This window comes from Neolamprologus multifasciatus, chromosome 14, assembly GCF_963576455.1.
Source record: "Neolamprologus multifasciatus chromosome 14, fNeoMul1.2, whole genome shotgun sequence".
In the NCBI taxonomy this organism is placed as follows: Eukaryota; Metazoa; Chordata; class Actinopteri; order Cichliformes; family Cichlidae; genus Neolamprologus; species Neolamprologus multifasciatus.
In genome coordinates, this window is record NC_140452.1 from 39530087 (window position 1) to 39549022 (window position 18936).

General features: G+C 38.7%; 3 protein-coding genes across 7 annotated transcripts in view; 2 read left to right on the top strand and 1 right to left on the bottom strand.

The window, feature by feature from the left end:
* The window catches only part of nf1a (neurofibromin 1a), a 116904-nt gene that overhangs the window by 17818 nt on the left and 80150 nt on the right, over positions 1-18936 (bottom strand). For all 4 annotated transcript variants that reach the window (XM_085130731.1, XM_085130730.1, XM_085130732.1 and 1 more), the window contains 5 exons: positions 8304-8736; positions 7832-8172; positions 6542-6744; positions 3606-3799; positions 3385-3525 (listed from right to left, as the gene is read on the bottom strand). In XM_085130731.1, coding sequence (XP_084986857.1) covers positions 3385-3525; positions 3606-3799; positions 6542-6744; positions 7832-8172; positions 8304-8736 — 1312 coding nt within the window. The remainder of the gene's footprint in view (positions 1-3384; positions 3526-3605; positions 3800-6541; positions 6745-7831; positions 8173-8303; positions 8737-18936) is intronic.
* LOC146504646 (uncharacterized) lies at positions 686-11769 on the top strand. 2 transcript variants are annotated; one of them, XM_085130786.1, is made up of 3 exons: positions 686-1191; positions 8918-9115; positions 9276-11769. In XM_085130786.1, the coding sequence occupies exon 3, from the start codon at positions 9312-9314 to the stop codon at positions 9960-9962; it is 651 nt and encodes a 216-aa protein (XP_084986912.1). In that variant the 5' UTR covers positions 686-1191; positions 8918-9115; positions 9276-9311; the 3' UTR covers positions 9963-11769. The 2 variants fall into 2 exon arrangements, with proteins under 2 accessions (XP_084986912.1, XP_084986911.1); XM_085130785.1 differs by having other exon boundaries at positions 688-1191; positions 9310-11769.
* evi2b (ecotropic viral integration site 2B) lies at positions 13130-15741 on the top strand. The gene is made up of 2 exons (XM_085130772.1): positions 13130-13300; positions 13664-15741. Exon 2 carries the CDS (start codon positions 13698-13700, stop codon positions 14916-14918), a length of 1221 nt encoding a protein of 406 aa, XP_084986898.1. The 5' UTR covers positions 13130-13300; positions 13664-13697; the 3' UTR covers positions 14919-15741.

An 18936-nucleotide genomic window follows, 5' to 3' on the forward strand; every position in this document is an offset into this window, starting at 1 on the left:
CACATTCTTACTTAGATACAGAAGTTCACACATATACATACAATGCCTTGTCTTAGAACCATGTGGGCGTGGCTTTGCTCTGATGTGTTTTGTGTGAACTGTCTCTCAATAAAAAGGCAGCAAGGGAGGTCGTCGTCGGGGTCATTTTCGTGGTGGACACAGGCCTCCCTTGCGCAGGTGATCGATCGATCGACTGTCTTGTTTTCTTCATGATGAATAAGTCTCTAGAATCAGCGGGGCGTGTGGAAACACAGACCCAACAATGATATTCAATCAGATTGTGAATGTCTGTGAATGTCTATGTTCTCCGTAGAAGCCTGTGGAAATGTCATTGAAAGCCACTTCCTCTTGCTGCTTTTTAAAATTTCAAGCGATCAAACGATTATTAAAAGAAAATGGTAGAAAAGCTTTATCCTTACACAACCACAACTGTACATTAAGGCCTTATAAGATGCATCTCCTTGCGTGAGCTAATAATAACTTCTCAAAAATTTTGACCTCTGTACAAGTAAAATCATGGTTTTATAGGAGTGCTTAACCAGAGCCAATAAAGGCAACACTAAAGAGGAAATGCAAACTTAATAATAAATGTATCACTAGTAAACTAATAATACTAATCATGACCCTTAATAATCGTTTTGGTTATGAAGCTGACATACTGGACTATACAGCTATTCTAACCAGTTAGAAAATGGCATTTATTCAAGTTTTGGGAGACAAAGAGTTCAAGAACAGCAAACAAGAAGCCATTGTGTCCAGTAGGCTGTACTGCCATGACATCATGCTGTAACTCTACAGATAACACCAGGATAAAGACTCAAGTAAAAAGTCTAATAGCTATGTACAATGCTCCATTTTATACATCGCTTTTCAAATTCAGTACAATACTTTAGTAAGACCAAACTAACCTGCAGAGAAAAACAATACTACAACTTAAAGATCAACTTTTTCTTAGTCAACAGTCTTCACAATGGCCACTATTGAGTGCAGTGATGGTGTCTGCTATAATCGGAGCCAGGCCTTGGGTTTTCTTTTGTGTCTGCCTGTGTATATTGTGTTTGTTTATCCAAACAGCAGCTTGGATGTGGAACAACAGCACACAGATAATGGATAGTGATGAGATGAGTTTGTCTCTTTAGCTTCTACAAATCAAGAGTGAATCCCAGCTGGATTTATTTCTTCCATCAGTATGTAAGTAATTATTAACTGACTTTAACATTTAAATATATTTGATATTTTAGGTTTCTGTGTAGGAGTAGGGGTATGCCCTTGACCACCAAAATCTAAGGATTTTTTCCTGAAGTCTAAAGACTTTGGCCAAATTTGTAGAGATTTCTTTGAGATATAAAGAGAAAAAAATTAATAATTTAAGGGACACCGTCACTGTAACCTTTGACCACCAAAGATTTGATGTTAAAAACTGTGGGACAATTATTGCAGGGTCTTTACAATATAACGCACCTTGAGGCAACTGTTGTTGTGATTTGATTATATAAATAAACTTGAATTGGGACTTGATAGACAACCCAAAGATGCAAGTCATGTGGCCACTGTGGTTGTCAGTGTGGAAACATAACAAAGGCAAAAAATTGTCAGCTGCCTTGGCTCATGTCCATGTGCATTTCTGCTTTTAGGCCACATGATGTGGTGGCTTTTGCTGATTTGTTTTTCTGTCCTGAACTACAGGCTCTCTGTTTCGACTGACCAGTAGCTGGCAGAGAAATTTAGCTCTTTACGCACAGTTGTTCTTCTGAATGAAAACTGTAGCACACATAGCTAAAACGTAGAGTATGAGATCCAGTTGCAGCACAGAAGCATGTTTTAAACTTGCAGCCTGAAAGCATTAATCATTAATCCATAATTTAAACATAGTATATCCTTAATTAACCATAACCAAATGAGCTGACCTGGACCAAGTAGAAGTGAGTCTATTAAGAAGTGTTAACACCAGGTCAGGGTTTGTGTGTCGGTCTATGTGTAAATATCTATATCTAGAAGGTTTGATGTTAAATTTGTGGGCCAGTACATGATAGGGTACTGCTATCATGCCCTGGCCCCGTTGTGCCATATCTACTGTCTGTAGTTTCAAGACAGTGGGTAGCTGGCTCAGTTGATGTGCATAAGGCTAATAATGCTATATATTGATATATATCTACCACGCATTGTGATATATTGCATAACACAATGCAGTCAAAGGAGCTTGCAAAGAAAAGCGTCTGGACTTCTTTAAGTTGCTTGAAGACGTTTCACCTCTCATCCGAGAAGCTTCTTCAGTTCTAAGGTCAAATGGTGGAGAGTCCCAGATTTAAACCTAGTGGGAGTTTCCCCCCACAGAGGGACAAACCATCTGTCCTCTCTGAAAGAGGAGTGAAAGAAACCATCTATGTCCACTGTGAGCGACCATCTTTGAACAGAGGCGGTGGTTTATGACACCAACTGTCTGCCATCTATAATCCAGTTTTGAGATCCCTTCCCAGACGCCTTAACGCCCACTCACATCCTGGGCCATCTGACCTCAGGAAATCACATGATAAGGTGGGGCCAGGTTTCACAATGAACTCACCCGAAACTCTGGCTGATTGGGACCCACACCCAGTTTCACACCTTGGCTCATGTGATTAGAGGATCATCAGGGGGTCCTTTTGTCTCTCTGTGGGGGGACACTCCCACTACGTTTATATCTAGGACTCTCCACCATTTGACCTTAGAACTGAAGAAGCTTCTCGGATGAGAGGTGAAACGTCTTCAAGCAACTTAAAGAAGTCCAGACGCTTTTCTTTGCAAGCTCCTTTGACTACGATGACCTGGATGACTGAGAACCTTCACAGACATAACACAATGCAGCGTACAGAGGTAATAAAAGCACAGTGCTCAGAAAGAGAAGAGTTTGACAAATGGCAGGAAAGTGCATTGCAGTTCCCCAAGTGGAAGAATATATAAGCTCTCTTTCTGATAGACGTTTATTCTTTTATATTTTTCCAGAACTCTTTCAATATTCTTTGTAACAGATGTGAATCAGCACAGAAATGGCCCCTAGTGGGAACAGTATGCAATTACTGAATTTCTCCTTTTCAGCTGATTTTGATGTTTGGCAATGAAGGAAAGTTCTGTAAAGAAAAGTAATTACTTTATGAAAATAAAGTATTTCGTCCACTTCTTATGTATATTAAAATGTATAGGATAATGAGCACATGTGTTTGTATGAAATACGATTTGTCCTGTTTAACATAATGCAATAGTTGTTTACTCAAACACACTGCTCTGCTCATTTAACAGAACCCCAAATCACTTTCCATCATCAATACCATTAAATCCTCTCCACCAGTTGCAACATGATTCAACATGATTATTTTCTGTGTGTATTAGTTGCCAATGTGCTCTCACCTTGTTGGAGACCAATTTGACATTTCCTGAGGCTAGAGCCACCGCAGTATCAGCCATAACCTCTGCTTTGATGGAACCCAGGCCTCCTGTGGCACTGGTCTTAATAAAGCTGTCTAAGACCACATCCAGCAGGTCTGTTATCTGAAGATGAGATGGTTAAAAGGCCAGAATCCAAGAGACACATGTACTTATTTAGCTGCTGAGGGGCTGGGTAAACTTACCTGGCCAAGGCTGCCCCAGATCTTAGCCTGGATGGAGGGATACATCTGTTTTTCATTTATTGTCATGGTGATGAGTTTGTCCAAAATGGCAGTGACCCGCTGGCGCTTGGCATCGTCATTGTGCTTACAGAAGCGGACCAGGTTGAGCAGCCAGGGTGTCATGTACTCCAAGCAGAGATGCTTCAGCTCGATGCCTGTAAGAGAACAGCAGCACTTAGAGCTTACGGTTTATTTTAATGTTAATAATATATCACTATATTACCAAAAATATTCAATGGTCCTGTCTTCAAACACTTATGAACTTAAGTTTATTTATTAAGCACTTTTCACAGACAGCAGGTAACAACAGGCTAAATAAACAAGAATATTAGGTGCCAAAATAGACAATACAAAATATTTAATAAAATACAGCAAAGTTAACAGGTGGTTTTAAAGTAAATTAATCAATTACAATAAGTAAATAAATAAATACATTTCTGAACAGAAAGCCGGATTAAACAGAAAAGTTTTTTTTTAAAGAATCAGCAGAGTCAACCAAACACAGTTGTGGTGGTACACTGATCCACAGCCTTGGTGCCACAGACTGAAAGGCTCTGTATGGGGAACAACCAACCGCCTCGGAGTCTGTGAACGTGGACAACGAGCAGCAGCGTATTTTGTAAGAAGCTGAGATAAATAATCTGGGGCCTGGCCATTTGGTGCTCTGTATGCTGAAACAAGAATTTTAAAATGAATTCTAAAATCTATTTGCGAGCCAATGTAGAGAACATAAAACAGGAGTAACGTGAGCACGCTTGCTAGAACATGTTAGCAGTCTGGGTGAAGCACTTTGTATAGCTTGGAGGTGAAAAAGGGATGATTTGTCCAAGCTGGTAAACAGAGCATTACACTAAACTAACGCAATGACACAAATGCAGGAAAGAAAATTTCCAGTTCAGCTGAGGACACCATATGTTGCAATTTAGAAATGTACTTTAAATGAAAGAAACAGGAACCAGACAAAGGTTTTACATGCAACTCAAATATTACTCCAAGGACAGAAAGAAGCAAGAACCTGACTGACTTTAGAGGAGGAGGAGCTGCAATCACGGTCTCAGTCTTGTTGGTGTTTAAAACAAGGTAATAGATAGAGAGCCAATCTGAGTTAAGTAGTGGATTAGGGTGGACAACCTATCCAGTCTTAAAAGACATGACAGCTTATCCATTGTATGCTAATGACAGCTGAATGTCATTGGAATACAATGAATAAGAAATGTCACTAAAAGACTAAATAAGCTAAAGAAAGCATGTAGAAAGAAAATAATAGTGGACTCACAACTGAACCCTGTGGAACGCCGCAGGTTAGGAAGGAAATGTTAGAGGAGACCTTGTCTGTTCTAACAAAGAAGGTCCTATCAGATAAGTATGAAGAAAACCATTCTGGCTTTCTTTCTCTGGCAGAGCCATATACACCAGCTAAAGCTTTAAGCCTATTAAGTAGGAATTTGTTTCCAATGGTATCAAAGGCTGAAGTGACCAAACAAAACGATCACAGAACAATTCCCAGCATCAGAAGCCATTAGAAGATCATTACAGACCTTCAAAGGAGCGGTCTCAGTGGAACGCTGCCTCTGAAAGCGTGACTGAAAAGGGTAAAAATATCTCATCTGCATAGTAAAGATCAGAACTGATTTTCTACTATTTTTTCTAGTAATTTGCTTATAAATGGCCTATTGAAATAGGTTTAAAATAATTACTAGTAGAGCTGGATTCAAGATTTTGTTTCTTCAATGGAGGAGTGAGGAGTGCATGTTTAAAATAGGATAGAACATGACCATGTGTCACTGAACGGTTGATGACAGATAGCAATGTGGGACCAATGCTGGAGAGAGTCCCAGACAGGACAGAGGGAGGTAATATATATAATATTAAAAGCATGATGAGGACTTCACTTTACTTTAGTAGTGATATCTCGTTCTTAATCCATAGGGTTTAATATGATGTCAATCCACTTTTTGCATCTATAACAACTTGAAATCTTCTTGGAAGTATTTCCACAAAGTTTAGGAATGTGTTTATGGACAGTCTCTGCTCCATTTCATTGTAAAGGTGTTCTATAGTTTTGAGATCAGGACCATGTTCATGCCAGTCGAGTTCTTCCACACTAAACTCACTCACCCATGTCCTTATCGAGCTTGCTCTGTGCCCTGGTGCACAGTCAGGTCCATCCCCAAACCAGACTGTTCCCACAAAGTTGTGAGCATGAAAATGCCCTAAATGTCTTTGTATGCTGAATCAATGAAATGAAGCTCACAAATGAAGAGCTGCTTTTACTGGAACTAGGGGCCTGAGCACAGCTCTTGAAAAACAACAACACCACAATCAACGTCCACCAAACTTAATACTTGGCACAGTGCAGTCAGTATCTTTCTCCTGGCAGCTGCCAAACCGAGATTTGTCGATCGGATTGCCAAAACAAGTCTTTACTGCTCTAGAGTCCAGTGGCTGTGTGATTTACACCACTGCATCCAAAGCTTTGCCTTACACTTGGTGATGTAAGGCTTAGATGCAGCTGCTCTGCCATGAAAACCTATTCCATGAAGCTTTTTGTGCAATGTTCGTGAGCTAATTTGAAGGCCTCATAAAGTTTGGAGGTATGTAGCGATTAACTATACAGAAAGTTGGCGACCTTTGTGCACTTCAGCATCTACGTAAAATCATAAATCATACTGTCATTCCCAAACGCTCCCCTCCACACCACAGTTATGTAAAAAAAGAAACAAAAAACCTTAAAACTTTATGCATTTCAGTGAGGTGAGCTGGTGGCGGTATGGGTACAATGTATCTATTCCCATTTAGAGAGGTAACATCTTTGAATAATAAACTGACGCAGTTTCATGACTGAGTGTATGTGAGAGCTTATGTATGGTAACCAGTACAATGGTAAGCAGACTTACTAGACTTGCTGAAGCCTGAGATGCACTCCTCCAGAAACTCCAGAGTCAGATGAGGTTCGTTGGCTGCCAGAGTTTTGCTGATGGAAACTATAAAGAGCGTATTGTTGGCTGGGATGCAGAGACCTGATGTCTCCAGCAGCTGGCCCTCTATCTTCAGATTAAAGGTGCAGGTCAAAGCACACAATAGGTTGTAAGCTGCAGATCTGGATATGAAACAGATAAGTCAGTGTAAAAACAGTTTTCGTCTTCACTTTTACAGGTTTGAGTTGAAAAACAAAGGTGTTGTAAATGAGTAGATCAAAAGTTTTATTTCAGGTCGGTGAAGCTCAACTGAAAATTGGAAAGACAATAAGATGTGCTAAAATGTTCTAGTTTTTCCTTTGAAACTGAACCACTTGCATTGGATCAAAAATATTTAGGCTCATGTTCAAAGTGTACAGTACTGTGCAAAAGTCTTGAGCCATCCCTCATTTCTTTATATTTTGCTAGGTAAATGGGAAATAGATGCATTGAGCTAGTGAGTAAAATACAGGCAAAACAGTGTTTTGGTCCACCCATATTTTTTTTAACAAAACCACTTTTAGGGAAGCTTTCTTGTAATTTCTTCAAGTAGTCTTCAGGAATACTTTTCTGATGTACAAGGACTAGACTAAAAGTAAGTATTTAAGTAAAAAAGGTGCCATTAAGAAGACATTAAGAAAGCCCAGAAAACGATTGCTTAAGATTGCTCATGTCTGGTTCTTTCAAGGAAAACAAAGAAATGAGGGGTGGTTGAACTAAACCTTTATACCTTAAACACAGTGTATATAAAAATGAATGTATCGCTAATCCAGTTAACTACTGGTTTCTGAAATTTGACTTTGAAGCATTGAGTTTTTTGACCACTGCTATAGTTTTTGCTTTGTATCAGTTTTATAATCTAATTTTCATCTACATGGGGCTATAATTTAGACGTAAATACAATGTATTCATACATTGTAGTACCTTAAATTTATGTTTTCATAGACATGTGAGCAATAGGGTTGTTTTATCAAACATTTATACAAGCAGGAGTCACTAAGTTTAAGGTGATTCTGCATTAGGTTTACTTCCAGCAATCTTTATACAAAGTCTAAACTTTAAACCTAAAGTCTGCTCAAATATTCATGTGTCATTGGTTCCGAAGCAAAAAATCTCAGTTGTATTTTAAATTAAACGCATTCTTTGTTATTTTTACAGACCTACTTTATTCCCCATAAAGCCAAAGAATTTGGCCTAGAATAACAAAAACAATGACCCTACAGGACAGACCTGAGGCTGGGGTCAGAACTGCCCAGGTTGAGAAGAGCAATGTTGAGGAGAGTGCCAGGCACATCTTTTGGTCGGATTTTAGTGTGCTGAGGGATGGAGTCAGGCTGCGACAACTCCCAGCGTGTCCGGATATGGATGATAGACTGAACTATGGCATCACACTCCTGGTGCATGAAAGTGAGGGGTGTGCCCTGGTTGGCCATGGTGAGGGTGAACTGACTCTCATCCACAAGGCAAATCTCCTCAATCTCGGAGGCATAATATACATCGTTGAGGAAGACAGGCTGGCCAAGGACGCGGGTGCGCTCAGCTGAGGTCACCTGAACGGCTGTTGAACCCACCTGGTCAAGAAGAAAATAAAGATGGTTAAAGATACACCTCTGTTACGATTTTAGTGGTTTAATATGTTTATTTAGTGGTAATATTTATATATTGCTCATTTTTAGTGCAAGTTCATTGGCTGAAACCTTACCTTAATTGAGACCTTGGTATCTTTGTGGGCCAGTTTGAGGGCATTGTGGAACACTTTAAGGTCTTCCTCCAGTATCAGTGTGGCTGCAGGCAGCTTCTGTTGGTCAGGTTCAATGTGCTCTGCCAGCTTAGCTGGAGAATCAATGAACTGGAGCCGCTTGCTCCCTTTTAGGCCTGTCAGCAGCCGCTCATGATACTTGGTGTACTCTCTTACCCAAGTGTTGCAGTTGTAGACATAAACAGCTGCTACATTCTCATATGCAAAGCCAGGAAAGACGACAAACCACTTAGAGAGGAAGTCAGTCTTGAAACGATTGCTGGGTCCAACATGTGTTAAGTCTACCACTATCTCATAGGGCTTAGCATAGTAGGGTTTGAGGGTGAGAAGGACATGGTAGATGAGCAGGTCACCATTGATCTGGCCCGTTTTGAACCTAAAGAAAAGGGGGGAAAAAATCCATTATGGTTAAATACGAAATATTCTATAGTTTTATTTTTTGGATCAGTTGTATAAATGTGAGGCTTAAATTGTTCATTGCATTCTATGTGATTGAACTCTGAAAAGCTTCATTTCTGAAAAAGATTGCTTCTTTTTGTCTGTCCTTTTTTTGTAAGAGCCCTGCAAGCCTCTGTGGTATCAAACCCAAGGCTCTGAAATAATCACACCCTCTGCAAAAAAACAAACAAACCAAAAGACAAAATAAACCCAGCAGAAAGAGGGGTCAGGAAGTGACTTCAGACCATCTCAACAGTCAGTTTGCAGCAGGTGTCACGTGCCATTTCTTCCCCAAGACCTCCATAGGACTACTTCAGGTAAGAATTTGTCATGCAGCATCTTTGAATCATATTAAAAGTACAAAAGTCAATCATTTCCTTTAAAAAAAAAATAATTTAACTAGAACTGTTCAAACAACCTTCTGATCATGAGCTCTTGTAGTGGCATTCTGGAATAACGTTCTACATTTTTTTTCAGCTTTACTTTTTCTAAAACAGTTTCTGAATTTCAGAGATGATGGAAGGTGCAAAAACTCTTTGGCTGTTTCTCCTGCTCAACCACCTGCCACTCTGCCCTGTCGGTGCTGACGAAGTCCTTTCAACAACTCAAATATATTCACAAGACTATTCACAAGACCAAAGCAGCAGCCCCACACTTGCTGTGAGTACTACCCTCACAACAAGTGAAGACAAAAACTCCATCAATGGCACTCGTGGTGACTGCTTGGTTGACACTGAGATGGGTCTGATTGCTATAAGTTCAGCTGGAGGTCTCATTGTGTGCTTGCTGGCTGCTACTGTGGTACTGGCATGCCAGGTCTGCAGCCTTCAGCGCCAGGCTTATGGCCCTCGCACCTCACGGTCCAACATGGACTTAGTAAGCAGTACAGGCTACTGGGGCACAGACCAACCAGAGATTACAGGCCTGGTTGGACCATATGATGCCAGTGTCATGCTTGAGGAGGTGAAAGAAGACAAGACGGAGGAAGAGAGGAAGGCTGAAACAAAAGGGACAATGGAGGACGATGGGGCAGGACTCAAGGAAGGGGCAATGGCAATAGCGTTTGATCCTGAGGACGATCAAAGTCATATGCACAGCTCCAACTTCAAGGACTCCTGTTTGGAGATTCCCAGGGATTTAGAAGACATGCCCCTTGTTGTGTAAGGAGGTAACCCTACTTCAGTAAATCCAGTCACATACACAACTAATCAGTTTAGCTGATTTAAAATATATTAACTTGGCTTGTTTCAATCATATCCTTTCCAACAGAGATGCACCAATTGTTAAAGCATTTATGAAACGGACACAAGGAAGAAAAAGTATAATAGAGTGGTGACTGTTTTCTTATTTGCTGAAGGCAGTCAACAAAGTGAGAATGGAAATTTGGTTAATAAACTGATAATTTTGTTGTTGCATCACTATTCCTGCTTATTTTCATCTTGTTAAATGTAGGGCATCATATACAATTGACTACATTAGTGCTGACAGAATAAAGAGCTTTGGGTGCACACACCAAAGAGCATAGTTTTTGCTTAGATAAGGATATCTTTAACATGTTACATAGTTCTATGTCTCGTAGTAAATCTTTAAAGCCTGGTCCTGAGTGTTCAATTAAAACAGAAAGAAAGAACGAAAGAACGAAATCATAACTTTTAAACACATAACATAGCACGGTCCATATTTGTTGTGCGCATGATTTGCATCAGTAACATAACATAGCATAATAACTTACACAATGAACAAAAAGCAGATTAACAAAAAGAAGGTCAACATACATTCACAGTTTTGAAGAGATAACGGGCTAAATTGATAATAGAAATGCTGGAAACTTAACTCTGAATCTGTTTCAGCTATGTCTAACCTTTTAAATGAATTTTCAACAATTTAATTATTGGTTATAACTTAAATACTTGTAATATTTGCCAGTTTTTAAATAAATTGACCTTTGTATTGTGTCAGTGTCTCATGAGTCAAATCAATATTTGTCAATTATGAGCCCTATACACACAGAAAGTTGTGGTCAAAAGTTTCCATACACTCGTCATGGTAATTTTGAGCTTTAAATGATTTCTTTCCATTGTTGTTTTTCCCTGGTCGACTGAGTGTCATCAATATACCTTCAAGGACTAAAAGAAAAACGCACAAAAAACCCCACCAAGAATTGGATGTACTGTAGAATTTATTTTGGATTTCATAATCATACATGACCAAAAATGTGCACACAAGTTCAAATATATATATACACCCCCCACTAATATTTGGCTACATGTTCCTTAGTTGCACCTAGACCAGATGCTTTTGGTAGCCATTAACAAGTGACAATTTGGGTGTTTTTCAAGAGCTTGGCAAAGTGGGGACTGGGGACACATCCAAATAACTTTTGTAAAACAGTTTCAACAGATTTCAACTTCTTGAAATCTGCACATCTGTACAAAGGCTCCAAGAGATCTTACCAGCTTTGGAAAATCAATAGTTTCTTGGACTCAGAGTATTGGTCAATGAAATAAGTACTATCAAGCTATTTCTTCTATGCTGACAAATACAAACTATGTCTTGTTAAAAGACACCACTTTGAGCTTGAATATATACTTTTGACCCTGTGTGGATTAGAGAAAATCCAAAATGTATTTGTGCAATGGCAATTATTATTCTTAAAATTTTTAAAGATCTATACTATACAATCATTCGACAACAGAACAGGCCACAACAGTGACTACTTATAGAACTGTTATTCTGCTTGATTAAATAACATGTACAAGCCACACACCTGTCAGTAACCCAGAAAAAAAACCCCCACACATTCCTGTTATAATACACTTCTGATTAAAAGTTGTTTTAAACTTCTAAACTGTATTGAACTGTATTGTACTTGAAAAATGGCAAAAAAAAAAAAAAAAAAAAAAAAAAAGTCATATTTTGCATGGTTGGATCTTAACAAGGATCCAAATAGAGCTTCAACATAAAACAGAAATGGGAGGAAGAAAAAAGAAGAAATGGGAGTGAGGCATTTTTTTGGAGCATGCAATTTATTGAAAACAATGCTTAAATTGAAACAGGCTGTTTTATAGCTGATCAAAAGTTTAGGGCCACATGCCTTAAAAAAGCCAAATCTGTGCAAAAATGTGGATTCATTGTCATCTTCTGTCAGGTAGTCAGACTGTTATGACGTTCTGATGGCAAAGGCAAAAAAACGTTACCTTTTTGAACGTGGTCGGGTTGTTGAACTGCATAAGCAGGGTCTCTCTCAGCGCAACATCACTGCCGAGGTGGGACCCAGTAAGACGGTCATTTGGAATTTCTTAAATGATCCTTAGGGTTATGGAACCAAAACGTCAAGTGGAAGATCCCCCAAAAATCTCACGAGCACTGAGCTGGAGGATCCAATTGGCTGTCCGTCAATACACTGGACTATCCTCGACCCACATTAAGGCCGTTACTGGTGCAGACTGCAGCCTCATAACCATCAGCCAGCATCTGAGGCTGAAGGGCTTCAAAAACGTTACTGGCATGACAAGCAGATCCCACCTGAGATGTTTTCTATGCGCCACAGTGGAGGGGGTGCCATAATGGTCTGGGGTGCTTTTTCCTTCAGTGGAACAGTGGAGCTTCGGGAAGTGCAGGGGCGTCAAACGGCTGCTGGCTATGTCCTATGTGCACGTGCGTCCTAAACCTTTGATCAGCTGTAAAACAGCCTGTTTCAGTTTAAGTGTTGTTTTCAATAAATTGCATGCTCAAAAAAATGTTCTGTCTCAGTCTTCTTGCACGTTACATGCTCTACTTGGAATCGTGTTAAGATCCAGCCATGCAAAAATATGATTTTTTTTGCCATTCTTCAAGTGAAGTGGTCTTAAACTTTTGATCAGGACTGTATATGCAGTCAAAATATCTCTGACCTGTCAGGGCATGGGAAAGTGATCTCTGTTTGTATGTTTTTGTGTATCGCAGATCCTGTAGATTTTGTGGTTGAGAATGCAGTATGATAACAAGGTGAGTTTACCTTTCACAGGCATCAATGGTGTGGCTTATAAATGTCCTTACCTTACTCAAACTATGTCCTAAAAAAGAGACATGAGCTGCTACCATGCTGCTATTTCAGTTATGATATGTTACTGTTCTAAAACTTAAAGAATGCCTTTTCCTTCTTAAAACCAAAGAACACTCGTGAAAATTTAAAATTCACACTTTTTAAAAGTCAATCTTTAGAATTTTATAGATTAATTCAGCATTGTTTCAGCAAACATTTTTAACGCAAGACTTGGTTGTAAAACATGAACTACTATATTTAACATAGGACACTGAGAATGATTTCACGTGTCACGCTTCCTGTAAGTGGTGCAAGAATCAGTCTCGAAATTTCAGCAGCGACAAACTGTCCAACCCCCAAGATCTTACTTCCTTCCAGACAGCAACTCTGCCAGGCGGCAACAGCAATATTCAGCTTTTAATACACCCTGGAAGGACACAACCAACAGCTTGGAGCGTTCACCTGTGTACAGACACTGGTATGTAAATCTAAATTACTAGATTACTGATATAGTTTTGGGTCCAACTCACAGCTTGACAACTTTAAATCGATGATTATGTGAAATTGAGACATATCTATATCTATACACATGCACACACCTAAAAACTAAATGTTATGTGTAAAATGTTATTAAACAACAGAGGATACATAAATGTAAATTAGATGAAAATGGTAAAAGCAGTGTTTGAAACTGGTAAATTGTGTACCCTTCAAACCTATGGTGGATTACGAGCATTTTGAGGAACTTACCATTTTCATATTGCATAACACTAAACATTCTTTGTTCAAATGATACTGCTTCAGACTACGTGCTCTGACAAAATAATTTCCTCTGTTCTAGCTTCAGAGACACAGTAGCCATTCTGAGGACAGCAATGACCACAGATTTTACAAGCCTCACGTTCATATGGCTGTTGCCACTGGCAGCAAGCAATGCAGTGACATCTAATCAAACTGAAGTCTTCAGCTCTGTGGTAACTGTAGAATCATTCTCTCACATTGAGCTGACAACACATACTCAGGCATACTCAGAGAAAATACCTGCCACGAAAGACGCACAACGAAGAAGTCAAACAATGCCCTCGAATACGATCCTACCTAACACAAAGACAGCACCAGCTCCTACCAGTTCTGCATCGCCTCACTTAAACAGTACTTCCATGGAATCCTTAACAGAAATACGATCTACAGTCATCAAATCTTCAATGACAGATCTAACTGGCACCCCAGCAACACCTACAAGTGTAACTCCAGTGATAATCAACTCAACTCAAAGCCAGAAGGCATTAAGCACACACGTTAGGAGGCACACAAACCCCTATCCACCTACATTTTCACCGAAGTCTACAAAACTCATCTCTACTACTAACACATTTACCACACCTGAAGAAGACAAGTCTGAAAGCATGAGTCCAGCTACAGGTGATGATGTGAAACATTCTACAGGCTTATACAAAACTTCAACATCCATCCACAATTTCAGAAAAAGGAAAATACAAGAACCTTCAGAAACAAAGAAAACTAACCATGGTAAAGTAGTGGCCGGACTAATAGGTGGATCCCTGTTAGTGATGATGGTAGGATTCCTGATCATCTTTATTAAGAAACGGAAGCTTCAGAAGCAGCAGGTATCAACTACAGACTGGGCAGGTCCTTCGCCATTTCTAGAGGGTGGAGCTAACAATGGCCAGGTAACAATGAGGCCACCTAACCGAATTTCTGTAGCCAGCTTTCTACCTGCAAGACTGTCCAAAAGATTGTCCTTGCTTCCGGAAACAGATGAGGAGTTAGAAGACATGACTCAAGTTACTACATTTGGAGATAAAAACCAGGGGACCACATTTGGCCAAACAGTCGATGGAAATGATGGACCAGAAAGCAATGGGACTAATGCAGTTTTTCCTGAAATGAAAACCACAGTAGACATCGCAGAGACTGCTGAAAACGGTGTTTCGGCTGACTCTTTGCAAACTAACAACCCTGCGTCCACAAATAATGAAATCCTCCGTCAAGACCTTTCTGCAAATCAGTCAAATCAATCTGAAGTCATGGAAAATATGTCTGAACAAATGAACAATGCCCTTATGGAACCTTAAGCGAACTTGATCTCTAAACAAATCCAGCAGATGTAGGGTAGCAGTTATAACACCCTTCATTGGTTTCCTGGTAGCAGCAAAGGTAACTACAAAAACAGGAAACCATGTTGTTAGTGCATTCGGAAATAATTGAGATTGTGTGATGTTAACCATGATTTCTACAGCAAAACCTGAAGAACAACATAGTAAGGTTGAATACTTGCAGTTTTCTGTGTTAGTAAGAGTAGGAATATGCAAAATAATAATCATACGCTACATGTAGGAGCATTTTAATAATCTTGCTGCTAACAGATAATAACATTGCACAGCAAGCAGTTTTATTTACACTGTGTCATGTAACAGTGTGAATAAATACAATAGCATGATGTGAACAGGAAGCTTCCTTTTTAACATTCATGTGAATAAGATCTGACTCCTTTCAAATATCATTCAGTTCGCTTGCCCACATTAAAAGCAGGCTCTGGCACATACATGCCTATCTTAATAATACCCGTTTTGTACAGTATGGCATATGTATTAGAAAAGAAAGAAAACTAAATATCCCCCAATAAAATTTCCTGTACTTACAATTGTATATAAAAGTCTGGAAGTGCGCTATGGCTTTAGTTTCGTTTAAATGACATTCAGAACCTTTCTGCAAATGTTACTTTTTATCTTTAATTCCAAAAACAATTAAGCTTATGTAAACCTCAGAAGCATGTTTCTCAGGCAGCCTTTTATAATTTAGTTCAACATTAGTAACAGTGGAGCTTGTACAACTAATATAATGCAAATTAATTGTTTTAGCTCTCTGCTCAATTTGCAGAGAATTAAATTATTTCAATAACATTTTTAAATTTCTTAAATAATTAAAATAATTGTTCCATTGTTCACAATTGGGTTGTTTCTTTACAATCACATTTGTGAAAGACAAACAAAAACCCCCTCATTACTCTAATTTTCCATTTCTGTTTCTCACTTACATAGTGTGGCGTTTTTAGTCAGCAATGGACCTAGTTGTGCAACCGCATTTAGTTTAATATGGCAATACTGATCATCATTTAGGTTCTTGATTAGAATGCTAGGTTTTAAAAAATATTAAGAGAAAACAATTTCATGTTTAACAATTATCCATTTGATAATTATCCAATACTTTTTGAGTTAATGAATTAAATTGCATAAAACCACAAAGCTTTCAAAGACTAATCATTGATCGTTGTCTTTACAAGTTTTACTTCTCTGGCGTGGTAGTATAAGTATAGGTGCCACCATCATAAAACAGAAACTCTGACCTGAAGTATCTGTGTGATGGCCATAATAAGAGTTGTACCAATTCTCCAAATAATAAGGGAAGGAGGGTAAATTCTTCCTTTATTGGTTCCTTTAGCATAGTGTACACTGGACCATCCTTTAAGAAAAGGGAGGAGAAAACACCCCTCCATAATTCACTGAGATGGCCCATCTGACCATTCATGACAAAACACAATATAATTTTAAAAAAGTTGCTCAGCTCGGGTAAATGTTATCTGTGAGTGCCTTTCCCCATTCTCATTGGATATCCTCCAAATATAGTTTTTAACAACAGTTAATATATATAATATATAACAGTTAAATTCTCAGCTGAAATAAGAACCTCACACCGCTGCAATAAAAACTACTTCTGATTGAACTGTAGCCTTGCACGAAGAACACAGAATGCTATATAAGCTCAAAATCTATATTAATTAATAATAGTACTTAAGGTTCTGTGCAACTGGTGCTAATTAGTAAAGTCCTTTGTTATATTGCAGTCTTTAGTATAATTTCACTCCAGAATAGTCTGCTGGAATAAGTGATAGATAGCACTCATATAAATCCTTAACAGGCAGGATAAAATTAGCTACCTAGTATCACAACAGTAAAATATAACAAATAAGATGAATTTAATTTTAGATGCTATGGGACAGATTTACTAAGTGAGACAAATTACTGCCATGTCGCAATTGCTGGGGGATCTGTTAAGAATGTGCTTTATTTTTATAAAAAGATGCAGTTAACTTCAGTAAAAACCAGCCTTGTGCCAAGAGCAGCGCAAATTAGTGGCTCAAAATTCCAGTTTAAGCTCAGGTTTCACACAAGTGTTTCTCTCTGAAAACAGCGTGGCAATTCAGATAAATGTGAGGAAGCTGAAAGAGAATCAATATCCTTTTGATATAAGAAAATAAGTCTTTCTATGCAAGTGCTTTCTATCTAACATTCACAGGCAATCATACTCCAACTGATGCATCGGAGAGCAACGGGGGTGTTAGTATCTTGCGAAAGGATATTTGGCATGCAGACTGTAGGGATGGAACCCCTAACCTTCAGATTAGCAGATGACCTGCCCTATTACCTGAGCTAAGATGTACAGAGAACACAAAACATTATTTACCATCAGATTATGAGTCATCTTGTGTTACTGTGTCATGTGCATGAATGCATGCATTGCAGTTTTAATAGCACGTTGCAACATTCAGGCATAAATCTAACACACTAACACCTATTTCTTACACATTCAGCAGAGAAAAGTTGCTTGGTGTGTGCGCAAAGTTCATTTCTGCTTTGTTTCATGAAAACAGTGTAACCGAGGAGCAATAGGTGGGGCTCACAGTCTGATAGACGGACCAGTGGAAACTCTGCATGCAGATTATCTTGCCATATTTAATCTGCATGTTTAGTAGCCTTGGAATTTGAACACTGATGATAATTCTAGTCATGATGCTTTTACTAGCCTGTAAATGTATAGTGGCTTAATTTTAATCAGCAAAGTCCACAGGTCTACACAATTTTTAAAAACAGGGATTTGCTTTTGCTTTGAAAAGAAAATGCAAACCATGATGGAAAGTGGTTTATGTATACTCATCATAGATATGAATGTAAAGGTAATTTGGGGCTTTTAATGTTTCCTTTGAACTGTTCTTTCTAGTGTGATATGATTGTACAGAACACAGCTTTAAGAACTTTATAAAACAAACATTATGTGTGCAGGGTTTGATTTATTTTGAATTTTCTAAAACACAGGATCATAAAACAAACACTTTTGTTTGCTAGTTGTGGTATTTCATGTGTTGTATACTAAATCAAGTGTGCTGAGTCCAAATCTGTAGTCGGATTTTGTCTAGGATGTCAGGTTCTCAAGTTATACACAGTATCATTGGCTATTCATACAGACGGAAATCAGGAAACTGATTTTATAGTCGTTATATGGGCACTGTACATAACTAAATTTTGATTTAAAACTGTGAGAGATTACAAAAACGTGTACACTTTAACAAACGTGTAAATAGATAGTTCACTTGAGTCTTTATGGAATGTACATACACTGTTAAAAAGTGCTGTAGGCACTTGCTTTTGTGCTTGTGAGTCTCTGCTGTTGACCGCTGCAGAAGCCAGCAGTGATTGCCCATCATTATGGGGTTGAAGTGGCCTTGATATCTTTTCTCCATGCTGGCAATATCCTGGTGGAATTGTTCTCCATGTTCATCACTCACGCCACCCAAATTTGGAGTGAAAAAAAAAAAAAAAAAAACGCTATAAATGCATTTTGAGTCACATTCAGCAGCAGAGTTGCTGATATGCTGCTAACATGTTGCTTACAAGTTCAACGTAGTTTTCAGCCCGATGGTTGCCAAGAAAGTTTTGCACAACTAGCACAGATGCATCCCAAGCGGCGAATTCAAGCATGTTCAGTTTGGATCTGAATGTGTCATCACGCATCATTTAGCGGATTTCAGGACCAACAAAAATTTCTACTTTTAGCTTGGCATCAGTTTTGGTTTTTCCAAACCTATCCTTCAGATACTGGAAGCCATTTCCATTACGATCCATTGCCAAGACAAAGTTTTTCATTAGGCCTAGTTTAATGTGAAGTGGCGGAAAGTACACTTTTAGTGGATCAACTAGTGATGCATGTAGCACATTGTATCGGCCAACAGGTTTTTCTTTCTTTCCGACAACGTAGTATTTTTTTCTATTGCATAAAATATTTTATTCTATTGTATATAGCATCTTATTCTTAATA